Here is a 14,125-nt window from a genome sequence, read left to right on the forward strand (position 1 = left end):
TAGGAGGGAAATTCTAGATGTTCAAAACAAATTTATTATCTTGTTTGGTTAAAATAAGAAGTAAAATATACCAAGAGGAGACATTTTTTTTTAAACATTCTTACTGCTGCTTCTCTTTTAGAGATTAAAAATAAATAGGCCCCTTAAGAAGAAAGCTGGGTTTAAGAAATTTAGCTCATGTACACCAAAACTAATACAATGATACTTACATTTCAATAAAAAAATTTAGCCCAGAAGGGCCAAAAAAAAGACCCCTCCAAATTTAGCCCAGAATAGCCAAAATAACCACCTACCAATGATTTATACCCAGTTGACAGTTTAACATAATGTATAAACTATACAACAGGGGCTTGTTCAGACTTTTGAATGAAAAGCATATATGTGTGTGTGTTTTTAGGGAAAATAATCTTTTAATAGAGTTTCTCATAAGAAAATACTGATGGCTATTATTTTTTTCCACAAGAATTAAAAAGGCAAAAACCAAAAATGAAAAAGGCGCTTTTATAGGACAGGCTCTTCCTGTCTGTGTTCTTCTCTAGGGCAGCCAGGATGGCGAGGACATGATCATCCCCAGCAAGCCAGACGGAGAGCAATTAATGCCTTAATGGAAGTGTAATTAGCCCTAGAGGTCTCTGCTGTGGTAACCCTTCAGAACCGGGATGACGGATGAACACCTCCCTGCTTAACTGCTTCCAGTTTCCACAGTGGGCCCCGAGGAACACACACGCGTACCAGACGGGGAGTGCTCATCGCGCTCACTTACCAGAATGTGTTCTAAGATGACCTGTGAGTGCATCCCTTCTCTGGCATGCGTAGTTGCAGAGATGACACTTAAAAGGTTTTTCCCCTGTGTGCAGTTTAATGTGGCGGAGGAGGTTACCTTTCTGAGTAAAAGATGCCCCGCACTGATTACACTGGAATGGGCGTTCACCTTTAAAAAACGACAAAAGGGAGATTTCTGGTCACCGGCAAGTGGCGGAGCCTGTGCACAGACTAAACAGACGCCTTTGGCCAAAGCTCGTCTTCGACGGCTCTGTTCTTACTGGGATCAGCTGGGAGCTGTACTTCAAGGCAAACCTAAGACTTCCTTAGGGAAACTTCCCTCTAGAAGAGAAAGAACACTCCCCTGTCACCCACCAAGGCTATTTTAGGTATCATCTTGTCTTGAATCAGAGCAAAAAAAGAAAAGAAAAACAAGAGTAGCTCAAGATGTAAATTTTCACATTACTTGGCAATCCTTTTAAATATAATCTCAATCTGAAAAAAAAAAGAGCCACAGACTTAAGTCCTAATAAGCTCTTGAGGGCCGGAAATGCTTCTTCTAAAAGGATTCGTAACAGATGGAATCTGTCGGACTCAGTGGGACTCGTATTTTTATGCATTTCTATAGACTGTTTATTGTCTGAAGATAAATTTTTTTAAACTGGTAATAAAAACGATATCCTTTCATCTACCAAATTGGAACCCAATATAATGAGATCTGCTTTTTCTAAAAGTTAGGCAAAAATATAACAAAGATGCTTAAGAAGCATATCACACAATTCAACTCCTACCTATTAGCAGAAGAAAAAACTATTTGGCTGACCCAGAACACCGCTCTCTGCAGTTCTGTTTGTTTTTTATTTTTATTCATAACATTTGCAATGTTTGCCAAATGCATTGTGAAGCAGGAATAAAAATTGCTGGGTAAATGGGAATGCAGAGAGGGAGAAATACATCAGCATTATAGCAAAAAAATCAATGAACAAATCAGAAGTCGTCCCACATTCCAGCATTTCATTGCTCACACGGCTGCATTAGGCCCGTTTTCAGAAAAATGGATAAAGGAGACTATTTACCAGTATGGCTCCGCTTATGAACCATTAAGACATTGAAGCTAATGCAGGATAATCCACACACATCGCAGTTCATCTTGCCACTGGTCGGCCTGCTACTATCGTACGAGACGACATGTCTCTCCAACTTAATGTTTTCGTATTCATTATACTCTCTGGAATAGCTGTAAGGAATTTCAGGCTCTTCTGCATTTCCCATGGGCTCTGGTTTCAAAACGTTCTCATCCCTTTCACTGTATTCATCTTTCACTTTCATGGAATCGTCTGCGGGGAGGAAAATGCAAGACGTGAACAATGATTGTGTTTGGGTCTCTCCGAGCAGCTCCAAGAGCAGACCCACACCCGACAAATACCGAGTGAAGCTAACATAATATTATACATATACGAAAACAAGAAGACGCCACCAAGAGGGTCACCAGTCACTGGAACTCAGAACCACAGTCAGGGGGAAACACACACACACACACACACGCACACACAGATGACAGCGTTTTAGGCCATCCAGAAAATTAGAGATAATAGACTTTAGCTTATGCCTTCTCAAAGCAACTATGAAGAAAACATTTTGAGCAACTCTCGTCCAGTGCTGGGCGAGAAGAAAGGTTTTCAGATCTAGTACCTTTTTTTGGTGACTTCAATGAAAAGGCAAGGTGATGTGCTCTCGGGTTGCAAGAAGAGAATACTGTTTTAATTCGTCCAACGCATCCAATGTAAGCCACTAAGATTGACAGTTGAATAGTTACTATTGTTTTTCTGACTTTAAGCCATGCTTTGCCTCTTCCCCTTCCATGCAGATGAACTGCTAACAGGAGCCTTATCTATCTCTCTTGAAACTGATAAAGAGACATTGAAAGTAGAGGAAGCTGGCAGGACTAGTGAAATACTGTTGAGAAAGATAAAAGGAGAAGTAATTCTTCAGCACAGCCTTCTAAAGAGTCACTTTCATTGACATAGGTAAATGGAGCTCAACCCAAGCAAGGGGAAGGGCACCTATATCCAAGTTGGGGAGGGCTGAACTCAAGATCCCAGAATTGTAGGACTGGACAGGGAGAAGGGTTTTTGGCCCAAGGGAGTTGGCTGGCCAGGTACCGTCTTACACAGAGCTGCCACACTCCTAAACTGAAGAACATAAGGAATGAAGAAGGCAAATTTATGTACCAACACGAACCAAACCTAAATATTTGCCTGATGTGATCATAGTAAACATGTATAAGGGATTTTCATACAGAAAACACGCTGCATACATGCTTACTTTTTCAAACAGTCCTTCTTAGAAGTTGGAAGTCGTAGTTCCCCACGAGGAATCATAAATCAATGGAATATTAGGGCTGGAAGGAGGTTTAGAGATCCCCTAATCCAACTCCTTTGTGTCTTTCAAATAAGGAAATTTGGGGACAGAGATGTTTCTGGTGGTTTGTTCAGGGTGACACAGCCAGTGAGTGACCGATAGGATTAGAATGCCGAACTTGGACTTGACCTCTCACAGTAGCCACACGCAGTCTAAGTGGCTTATCACCAACATATCACACGTTCTCCCATCCATGGTGTAGATGTAAAAAAACCAAAACACCCTGAAGAAAAGATATTTTTTAAAAAAAACTACATCCCTTCAAAAACAGCAGCGAGTGCAGCTCCCGTTGCCACCCAGGAGGAAGTACAACTGCAGCTGTGCCTGGCTTGCTACCTTCGACCAAGTTTCAATTTTCACTTCTATCAAGGTTACCTTTCATCTATATTAACTGTGTTTGCTTAATAGAGCAAGACAGGGCCTAACCACCAACAGAGGAGCCATCGCTGCAGCCCCGTTCCGCCGCTTCTCACCACGGTTCATGGTTCACAGCCTCTCGCTCTTTGATCGAAAGGGAGGTAGGGGTGTAGGATAAGCCCTACACGCTTCAGATTTGCCCAAATCATGCCCCTGGGCTATAATAGCCATCGATTCCCATTTCCTAGGTGGGAAGGGGTTCAATCCTTTCTTTCTCGGGACAGGCCTTGCCTGCTCTCAGATGGAATTTGTTTGCTTAAGTGACGTATGTTTAAAAAAAAATTTTTTTTTAGAGAAGGATGCACCTGAGGCGTGTACTCTCCTCTCTTCCTCCATCACTCCAGCTGTGGGTGATATCCCACCAAAGCTTGAGTGCTCTTCAGTTTGCATGTAGGCGTTTAAAAGAACCTCAACGGAAAACTTCAGCTACTGAAAACCAAAAACAGCAGAGAGAAAAGGACCAGCAGAAAAAAAAAATCATCCTTTTAATTTTGGTTCTAAAATGTTAACGTGAACAGACGCCGGGCTTTCTGTGGTCAGTGACAATGAAAAATGAGTAAGGGCAGTGTGTTGGGTCTTTCTGAAAACATAGGACAGAACAGGGTTCGTTGCTCCTGCCCTCAGGATTTTGGCGTTAGTAAACTTGACTTAGAACTCAAGATGCACCTAGCAGGCTCAAGATGAAATCTTGGCGCTTGTCCCTAGGACTGAGCTATAGAACGAGGCAGGCCGTATTTGAGACCGAGGGGCCCAAGGGGAAGCATGAGAGTCATGGACAGGCATTAGGGAAGTTGCCTGGACTCACTGGACCCAAAGAGTTCCTGATCTAGCTGTTGGTTTGCTCTTGGCGTCTTACCAGTTTTAGATAAAAGATCTGCATGGCCTCTCCACATAGTTACAGATCAACACTTCGTTATGGTTTACCATGTGAAGGTTATCAGAGTTAAATATTAGAGTACATTAGTATCTAAGACACAAAGGAGAGACTATTGGGCTTAGCACCCAGTCTCCAAATATAGTTCACCGACACTACCAGGGAAGACACTGGTCTGCTCTAATGAAGAGATTCATTCTCTCCCTTTGGAGGTAGATTTATTGGAACAGAGGAAAGGAAGGCATTCTACTTAGTATCTATCCCTTGAAAATATCAATAAACACGTCTAAAATCAAACGTGTCCTCTTAGAACCCGAACCCGCTTCTAATGCATGGCTTCTTAATATGTACAAATGGCATCTTCCTTTTTCCAGTCTCCAGGTCTTGAAGACAGATTTTTTTTTTCCTTTCGACCTTCATGCTCAGGGAGCCCCGAGGACCTGCGGGTTCTAGGTCCTCAGGCCGTCTAGACGGCAGCTCCCCTCCTCCATCCATCCCCTCTGCAATGTAGTTTGGCCTCCCTTTTCAGCACATCTGCACCCCTCTGTCCGCATTCTTGTCTAGATTCACTACAAAAGTAATCTATGCCTACTTCCTCCACGGCCTCAAAACTGATGTAAAATTCCCTTCATCTGGCTTCGGCCTGCATGCTTTCCCGAATCTGCTCCCCTGAGAGTCAGCCGTCTCCTGGTCCCTAAACCCAAGGGCCTTCTGTGTGCTCCTCTCCCCAGCTTCTCCGTCGCCCCTGCTATAGATCACCACTCCTTGCTCCACGCTTCTACTCCCTCGCCGAAACTTCCTGCTTTCCTTACCTTGTGGCTTGCCTCTTTCTAGCTCTTTTTTCTCCCTCTGCTTCCAAAAGACTGTCCTTAACTCTCCTTTTTCTTCCCTCTGTCCATCTCCCCTATGGCAACTTCATCTCCTCTTAAGGTTTCAACTAGCATTTTGTATGAGTAGTCCCCAAATATATATGTCCAGGTGTGATCTCTCTCCCCTCCCCCAGATTTCTCTTCCCAAAGGCCTCCTTAGTGACTTCTCAGTTACTCAGGTTACAATCTTTACGGTCACCTTTCCTTCCTCTTGTTTTGCCCCACCTTCAGTCACCTGTTGGTTCTGTTTCTGTCCTCTCTCTCCAGGCTGCCTCTCCTCCCCTCTGTGCTACATGCCCGTTATCCTAAATCTCAGACCCGATTCCCCTGTCCAGGATCTGCTGTCCTGGCCTCCGCGTTGCTCATCCTGACTCCTTTCTCTCCCCTGTCCAGCTCGCCCTGTGCCTTACCACCATGTCGTTCTCCCTAAATGATAGCTCCTGGCCCATCACGGCCCTGTCAAAATTCTTCAATATTCTGCATCACCAACAACATTAAATCCAAACTGAGAAACAAAGACTTGAAAAGAGACTTTCAACATCTGGCCGCAACCTATCTTTGTAATATTGGTTTTGATTACTCAGATATCTGTAACCAAACTAAACAACTTCTAAGTATTCTTGATGTTATTATTTCCACCGCCTAAAAGGTCTTTCCCAACACTGCCTCAGGTCCAAATCCTACACATCTTTTTTTTTCCCTTACACATCTTTTAAGATCAAACTGATAGGCCATTCTCCACCCACTAAGCCTTCCCTTGGTCTCCCACCTACAAAGTAGTCTATTCCTCCTTTCTCTGAGTTACTGGCAAACTTGCCTCATCTCTCACATGGACAGGAAAACTACCTGAGGTCAGAAGAGACACAGGTTTTTTTGTTTGTTTGTGATTGTTTTGTTTTAACTTAGTGTCCCCTATAACTGCTTAACCTATCTATGTGAGACCGAAGATTGTATAGTTTTAAAATAGAAATTTGGGAAGTCTCAGCAGAGATTTATTCATTGGGAATATGCATCAAAAACATGCTCTCTAGGTAAAGCTTATGCACAGTGGCATTTGAGAACCACTGCTCTAGAGATGGACAGTATTCTACATAAAGTCCATGCAGAATAAATACTTAGTATATGAATATTTCACTGCATCAGCCTCCTAACTGGTCCACAGAGTGTGTGACCTCTGTTTATACTATATCCTATCATATTGCACGAAAACTCTCGTTCAGATATTTGCAACGATTTCATTTTGCAATGATTCCAGAGTAAGGCCCAAACTCCTTAGTGAGACATTCAAGGGCCTGTCTAGGACCAGCCCCAACCCTACCTGACCGTCTCTCCCCTTCCCCAGACCATTGCAATTCTCGCTAGCCTCCTGGAATCATCCTTTTTGCTAGACTAGGACCTTGCTACTCAAAGTGAGGTCCTTGGATCAGAAGTTCCAGCATCCCCTGGGAGCCTGTTAGACATGCAGACTCCCAGGCCCCACCCCAGGCCCAGCGGATCTGTGTCAGCATTTTATCAAGATCCTCAGGACCCTCAAGGATTCTTCTTCATACTGGAGTCTGAGGAGCACAGCGGCAATATGACTAATGGTAGTTCTCCAAGCCTTTTCTCCGGTCTTTCCCCCGTATCAACATCCTAGTCAAACCTCAAGATGCTCTTTCAGTGCCTTTTCTCCAATGCAGTCTTCTTTGATACCCTAAACTAAAAAAAAATGCTCTGTTTCTGTGCTTTCTCCAATATCTACCTCATTCTACTTTATATGTAGCATGGTGTTACTCACTTCTACAGATTCACTTCTATAGTCGGGGTGTTCATAAAATGTTAATGTAAAACCAGTAATATCGTTCCCCGGATTTACGTTATACATTCAGAGATGTTTATGTTCACGCTTCATCGAGTTTCAGTTGTCAGTGACTGGCAACTCCTGAATGCAGAACATCTTTAAAATCTGGCAAGAAATACTTGAGTACACTAGAGGAACTGCCCCACAGTATCCTGAAGTCCTTTGTAAACTGAAACACCTTTTGTAACGTGAATAACCTCCTGTTTTCATTTTGTAAGTTCCAGTCTCTTGTAACATGCATCGGGTTTCTTAGACACGCAACGAAAATTGCCACTGGAAAGACTATCAAGAATCTTCACAGGCCTTAGCAATATTTTACTTCCTAAGCCAGGTAGTGGATCCATGAATGCTTATTTGGTCATTCTTTAAACTACACACAAAAGTATATTTGCCTTCTTGTATGTATGATAGATACCATAATAAAAAATGTGAAAGGCTTCCTGAATAAATTTTTTATCCTTGAACTTGTGGAGAAAAGGACACACCAAACCACAAATTGCTGATAAAGGTAATTGCTAAACATTCCCTGGGGGGGTCGGGGGTGGAGAGGGGGAAGATGTCTAAATTGAATCTAACCCATAGAAAATTAGATTAAACTGAACTTCTTTCTAAAGGAGCTCCTCTGGGGTGCAATTGCTCCCATCTTTGTCTGTGTTCTGGAGCCTCTTAGGAAGACGACACACGCTCACACACACACACCCCAGAGAGAATTTTGTAGGCTGAAGAGAACAAAGGCTTGGCTCACTGGGGCTGATGCACATGGTTTCATTTCCTGGGGTGATGGTTATCACATGAAAGGCTTGCACTCCAGAGTAGACATTTTTGGTTTCACCTGAGACATTGCAAAAACAATGGGTCTTGGAAAGGATCCAACATCTAAATCCTTCAGGGGCAATAGCAGTCTCAGCCAACTGTGCCTCAGTTTGTTTTTACAGGCACATAAAATGCTCAGTTGGAGAGGAGAACCTATCAAAGATGGCAAGCAGAAGAGGCGACTTGGGTGTCTTGGACGGCATGTTGTCCATAGGAATTTCCCGGTGTAAAAAGGGGCTTCTGAATCTCCACTCTGAGCCATGAGATCCCAGGATCCAATTCAAAGAAGGGCAAAGTTTGGAGTAACAGCCTTAAGTTTGCCAGAGACAGTGTGAGGAGGGAGGAAACAAGACAGAGGCTGCCAGACAGGGAAGACGCAAAAAGGGCGGTGCTGTTGAAGTGTTTTACAAGGAGTGGGGGTCATAACCGTGAAATCCTCAGCTCATGCAAAAGTCAACTGGATAACAAAGAAGCTTAATCATCTTAATGTGGCATTTTAATGATGCCACTGATTTGCTATGCCAATTCAGAGATAATGAGGCCCTAATGCTACAGATGTTCAGCCAGGCTAAAAGAAAGGGAGGGGGGGCTTTTCTAGCGTGCCATTTTCTAACTATCCAATTAAACAAATTGTGAAAGCATCTAAATAGTTTACCAGGTTTTGACAGCTGTTAATAGGATTTAGAAGCTCGAAGCACTAAAGAGCAAAATGGGAGATATATGGATTGTAGGCATTTAATCTACAGAGTTTGTTGCTATGACCCAGTACAGCACAAATAGATGAACTAGAACAGTTTTCCTTATAAAATTAATGTCTGTACTCCTTTCCCACAATGGCCTCTTTGTATCACGAACAAGAACACTGAAATTATGGGTCATTTTCATTTTCTAATTTACATTTTTATGTGTCAAGTGAGGAGGGGGAAAAAAACAATGATATTTTGAGAACTAAAGAATAAGAAGTTTTAGTGTTTGCTAACCAGTAAGATTATAATGCTTGAAAGAAAATGAAACATTTGGTCATTGATTTATATAATCCACTATGTTTTCATTTTTCTCTTCTTTAAAATTTAAAATGACATATAGAAATTTTTTAAAACACCTAAAGTTGGGAAAAACAACTGTAAAAGGTTAATCAGATCAATAAGAAATAAAATGTTAATATCTCAACAGCAGCGAAATAAGAGATGGTAGTATATAATATTTGGTTTGGCTTAAGTTATCATTAAAACATAGACTTTAAAATTTGCCCTTAAAGAGTCTAAACTGGTAATTAGTAAATCATATTACTTCAAGTTCAAGAGCACCAGCATGAAAACATGAAGAAAGTCTTCACCGCAAAGGAACCATCCTCGATTTTACTAATGGCATTAATCTTTGTCTTATTGTCCAACCATCAGATAGCTCATTCATCGCCACAATAATAAAAATTTTGCTCAATAATTTCAGTGCAAATTTTTGCTTTCCCATTAGATCAAGAGGAGATTTATTACTTATAACAACAGGAACACACGATGCACCAGCAGTAGATAAAGTCTGAGCTGCTCAGTTGGGCTAAACTCTTCAGATATCATGGGACCAGGCGAATTCTTTGTCTTGAGTTGTGTGGATTGAAAAACATGATGCGTGAAAGTTCCTTCTAAGCTTTAAAGAAGTACACAGATGTATTTTTTCATTTTTCTCCACTCTAACTCTAAACTTTTTATTGCTTATTTAGCCTATATTTTATTGTGAAAATAACTCTTATCCACTGAAAATGAATGAATGAAAATACATTTAATGAGGTCAAGGTTTTGGTTGTTGCTCAACATAATGGAGGATCGACTAACGTGTGCATCTAGTACACGTTTCATTTATAAACCCAGAGGGGGAAAAAAACCTTTCTTTTCATTACCATATCCTTGTACAGAATATTCACTTTCTTTAAACGGAATTTAACTTAAAATTTAAAGCATATTAAAATACAATTCTTAGAAAAATTCAAAAATTGCCATCCAAATGTAAGTAAATTGAGTGAAAACATCCTGTCACAACACCAACCCCAGCACCCTGGGTAAGGGAGGAATGAGAATGTCTTCTCTATCCAGAGCATTAACAGTTCTTGGTACACACAGTGTGTGCAGTGTTACATGACGGCCGACAGGTGTGTTCCCCATATAGACAAGAAGGGTCTTCAAGGCAGGTTCTAATAATGTCTGTGACCCCAGAACCTTTCAGAACTATAGGTATTGAGTGGATAAGTAAATGAATGAGCTCTTTGGGCAAGCTGAACCAGTTCAGTGATAATAAGATCAGGCAGGGAGGAAGTAACGTCAGTATGGCATAGCACTCCCTAACTCGTCTCTGACATTCTCAAGGCGAGCTGTGGTGTGCAGTTTCTCTTCACGGCGCATCAGAAAGAGGCCCAAGCGCCGCAGTGACGGCCAGCCCTCCGGCTGCGGTGGTCTGGCTCCTGCCTCTCTTATTACACAACATGGCCCCCCACTCACCCCTGCTTCTTGAACCTCTTCCCTGGTCCTATTCCTACCTCATCTATTTATTTCCTACACTGACTCCTCTTTTTCCTCAGGTGTGAATGATGTCCAGGGCTCTTTTTCTTGAAACTTTTGGTTTTTTTTTCACTCTACATAGTAGCCTAATCCAACTTTTTGTTGCTGATGACCCTCAAATCTGTATCCCCAGCTTAGTCTTTCCTGCGGAGGCCAGTAGACACTTCCAATCATTTCTTGGATTTCTTACACTGGTTCCACGCTCAACAAGCTGCAGCCCAGCTCATTGTTTCTCTCCTTTTACTTCCTTTCCGAATCTGCTCCTCCTACGGTATTCCCCATGTCCCCTCCACACAGTGGCTGCTTCACGTCAGTGTGACCCCGCTGGCACCCTTAACCTGGGCACTGCGGCTGGCACACAGCTCAGTGACCGCTTACCAAATGAATGAAAGGAAGAAAAGAAGGCAAGAAGGAAGGAGGGAGCAAATAATTATTCTGTTCTTTACTTCAGGTACAAGACTAAGGTTGGAAGGGTTTAAAAAATTGCACAGGTTATAATTTTGCCTAAGGCTAGCATGTTAGGCCACGGCAGAGGAAAAACACTAGATAGTGTTTCTAACTTCAGGGACGCCAACCAGACCCAAAGGGTATAAAGGGCTTTTAGAAGAGAAGGAACTAAGTATAATAATTAAGAATTAAAAGATTCTTGCTCTTTTTTTAAAACACTAAATTAATTAAAACAATATATGCACAGGAGACCGTGGGGGCAGGCACAGCTGAGACAGGAGCTAAAAATATTTTTAAAGGGCTCTATCGACAACGTGAAATAATGTTCCTTGTGAAATCTGCAAGGAGCTACCTCCAAGGAGAAATGGATTACCCTTTCCAAACCATGAAAACAGACATTCATACTAGATCCAAAAGGATGTCAGACAACCAGAGAAGCTGCACTTTAAAAGGCAGCAGCAGCACATTCCATCGGAGGCTCTCTGGTGACAGATGATGCCAGCCGTGGGGATGTTCAGTCCCCAACGATGCTCAGTGCCTGGACAAATCTCAGATTCTTCAGTGGCCACGCTGGAGCCCACGGACACCCAAGCACTTCATCATTTATAACACGTCTTTTCGATTTGCAACGTGGCTTAACCTCTTTTCTAATAAACAGAATGTTTTAGGTTCTGGGAAAAAAAAAAACATGTACAAAATATGACATTTAGTATCTGCTACTTATTCCTTAGACTTTTCTTCCTCTCTTCTTCTTCCATCTCTGTCTCTCTGGTTTTCAAATAACGGAACAGAGCACCAGGGAACGTGGAAGAAAGTCAGCGCCCACTTGTCCTGGGTGACTGCGCGATGTCAAGAGCACATGAAGGAATAAGCTCTCTTGGCACTGCAACATGCTGGTCCCTGGGAGCAACGTGTAACAACTGTGTAACAGCTGCCCAGGAACACGTCAGGGTTGCAGGCAAAGAGGCATCCTGGCTCCACCAGAAACGGAGGAGAAAATCTTGTCTGGCAGAGTAAAGCTAGAATGAAATCTAACCAACGGACAAGAGCACACGCCCCTTTCTATTTCAAAGGCAACTTTTAAAGATCACAGATACAGACGTTTCTACGAACAGTATTCAAATAGTATCAGAATGGGTGCTGGTAGTTATAAGGAAGGGATAATATGTATTTCTCTCTTATTTTGCCCACTGGAAACAGATTTGAATGCCTTTTTTTTTAAGTTCTGAAGAAACAGCATCATGGGCTTTGGAGTAAAACAGAATGTGGGTCCAAGTTGTACTAACTGGTTGTCTGATCTCAGTAAGTCTCTTGACTTCTGTGAATTTTCTTATTTCTTCAATGATAGCATCTACACATAAGAGGGTTGTTACAGTAATTAAATTAGGTAATGTATCTAAAAGCCTAGGGTAGTAGCTGACACATAAATATCTTTGTGACCTTGGGCTATGCAAAGATTTCTTAGATTTGATACCAGAGGCATGATTCATAAATGAAAATATCTTACAGCTCAAGACAAATAATCAAATTAAAACTGTGAAAATGATTTGAATTGACATTTACCGAAGATATTATACAAATGAACAATAGGCAAATGAAAAGATGTTCAACATCAATAGTTATTAGAGAAATGCAAATTAAAACCACAATGAGTTATCACTTCATACCCACTAGAATGGCTATCATCAAAAAGACAATCATCGCCCTGGCTGGTGTGGCTCAGTGGATTGAGCTCGGGCCTGCAAACCAAAGGGTCGCCAGTTGGATTCCCAGTCAGGGCACGTGCCTGGGTTGTGGGCCAGGTCCCCAGTTGGGGGGCACGTGAGAGGCAACCACACATTGATGTTTCTCTCCCTCCCTTTCCTTCTCTAAAAACAGGTAAATAAAATCTTTACCAACAACAACAAAAAGACAATCAGCTTTGGTGAGGATGTGGAGGAAATGGAACCTCGGCGTGTTGCTGATGGGAAGGTAAAATGGTGCAGCCGTTTGGAAAAAGTTTGGCAGTAGAGGAGACACCCTTCTCAAATGGTTCCCAGTGGTCCCTGACTCTTAGACTCCAAGTCCTGTGTAACCTCCCCTTTAATGTGGGTTGGACCTGCTGATTTGCTTCTGATTGATAGGGCATGGCAAAAGTGATGGGAAATCCTGTTATCAGATTATAAAAGATATAATTTCCTCTTGTTCTCATTTCCTCTCTCTGTTGCCTCTCTGATGAAGAAAGTCAGGGAGTGGACATGGCAAGAACTGAAGGCAGTTACTGGCCAGCCTCCAGGGAGGACAGGGGGCCCTGAGTCCAACACCCTCAAGGAATAAGACGGCCAGACTAGAACTGAATCCTGCCAACTGCGAGAGTGAGTCTGGAAGTCTATCCTTCCCTTGTCAAGCCTTCAGGTGAGACCGCAGTCCAGGTCAATACCTTGGTGCCAGCCTCGTGAGATGCTGGGAAGCAGAGGACCCAGAGGAGCTGGGCCTGGATCCCTGAGATCAGAGATTTGGATTGCTTTAGGCCAAGGTTTGGAGTCATCTGTTGTTAGCAATCCATAACCAATATAGACAGTTTCTTATCACATTAAACATAAACCGACTATACAACCCAGCAACTCCACTCTTAGGTGTCTACTCAGAAGAATTGAAAATTGCGTCCACACAAAGACTTGTACACACACGTTCACAGTCAAAAAATGTAAACACCCAGAGTGCTGGTGAGTTGATAAACAACATGTGTTACATCAATACAATGGAGTAGCCTTGGCTGGCATAGCTCAGTGGATTGAGCGCGGGCCGTGAACCAAAGCATCGCAGGTTCGATTCCCAGTCAGGGCACATGCCTGGGTTGCAGGCCACGGCCCCCAGCAACCTCACAGTGATGTTTCTCTCTCTCTCCCTCCCTTCCCTCTCTAAAAATAAATAAATAAAATCTTTTAAAAAATACAATGGAGTACTACTCAGAAATAAAGAGAAACAAAATACTGATACAGGCAACAATTTGAATAAACTTTAAAAAATTATGCTAAATGAAAGAAGCCAGAAGCAAAAGACTACATATTGTTATTATTCCTTTTATAAGAGATGGCCAGACACGGTAAATCTATAGAAACATGAATCTGCCCGGGGCAGAAGGACACGAATA

At 42.4% G+C, this 14,125-nt stretch overlaps 1 protein-coding gene across 3 annotated transcripts in view; it reads right to left on the reverse strand.

Moving 5' to 3' along the window:
* IKZF3 (IKAROS family zinc finger 3) overlaps nt 1-14,125 on the reverse strand; it is an 80,574-nt gene that overhangs the window by 25,476 nt on the left and 40,973 nt on the right. For all 3 annotated transcript variants that reach the window (XM_045837088.1, XM_045837089.1, XM_045837087.1), the window contains exons 4-5: nt 1,839-2,099; nt 764-931 (exon numbers count right to left, since the gene is read on the reverse strand). In XM_045837088.1, coding sequence (XP_045693044.1) covers nt 764-931; nt 1,839-2,099 — 429 coding nt within the window. The remainder of the gene's footprint in view (nt 1-763; nt 932-1,838; nt 2,100-14,125) is intronic.

Source organism: Phyllostomus hastatus, unplaced genomic scaffold (assembly GCF_019186645.2).
Source record: "Phyllostomus hastatus isolate PE091 unplaced genomic scaffold, TTU_PhHast_1.1 phas_contig_210, whole genome shotgun sequence".
Lineage (NCBI taxonomy): Eukaryota > Metazoa > Chordata > Mammalia > Chiroptera > Phyllostomidae > Phyllostomus > Phyllostomus hastatus.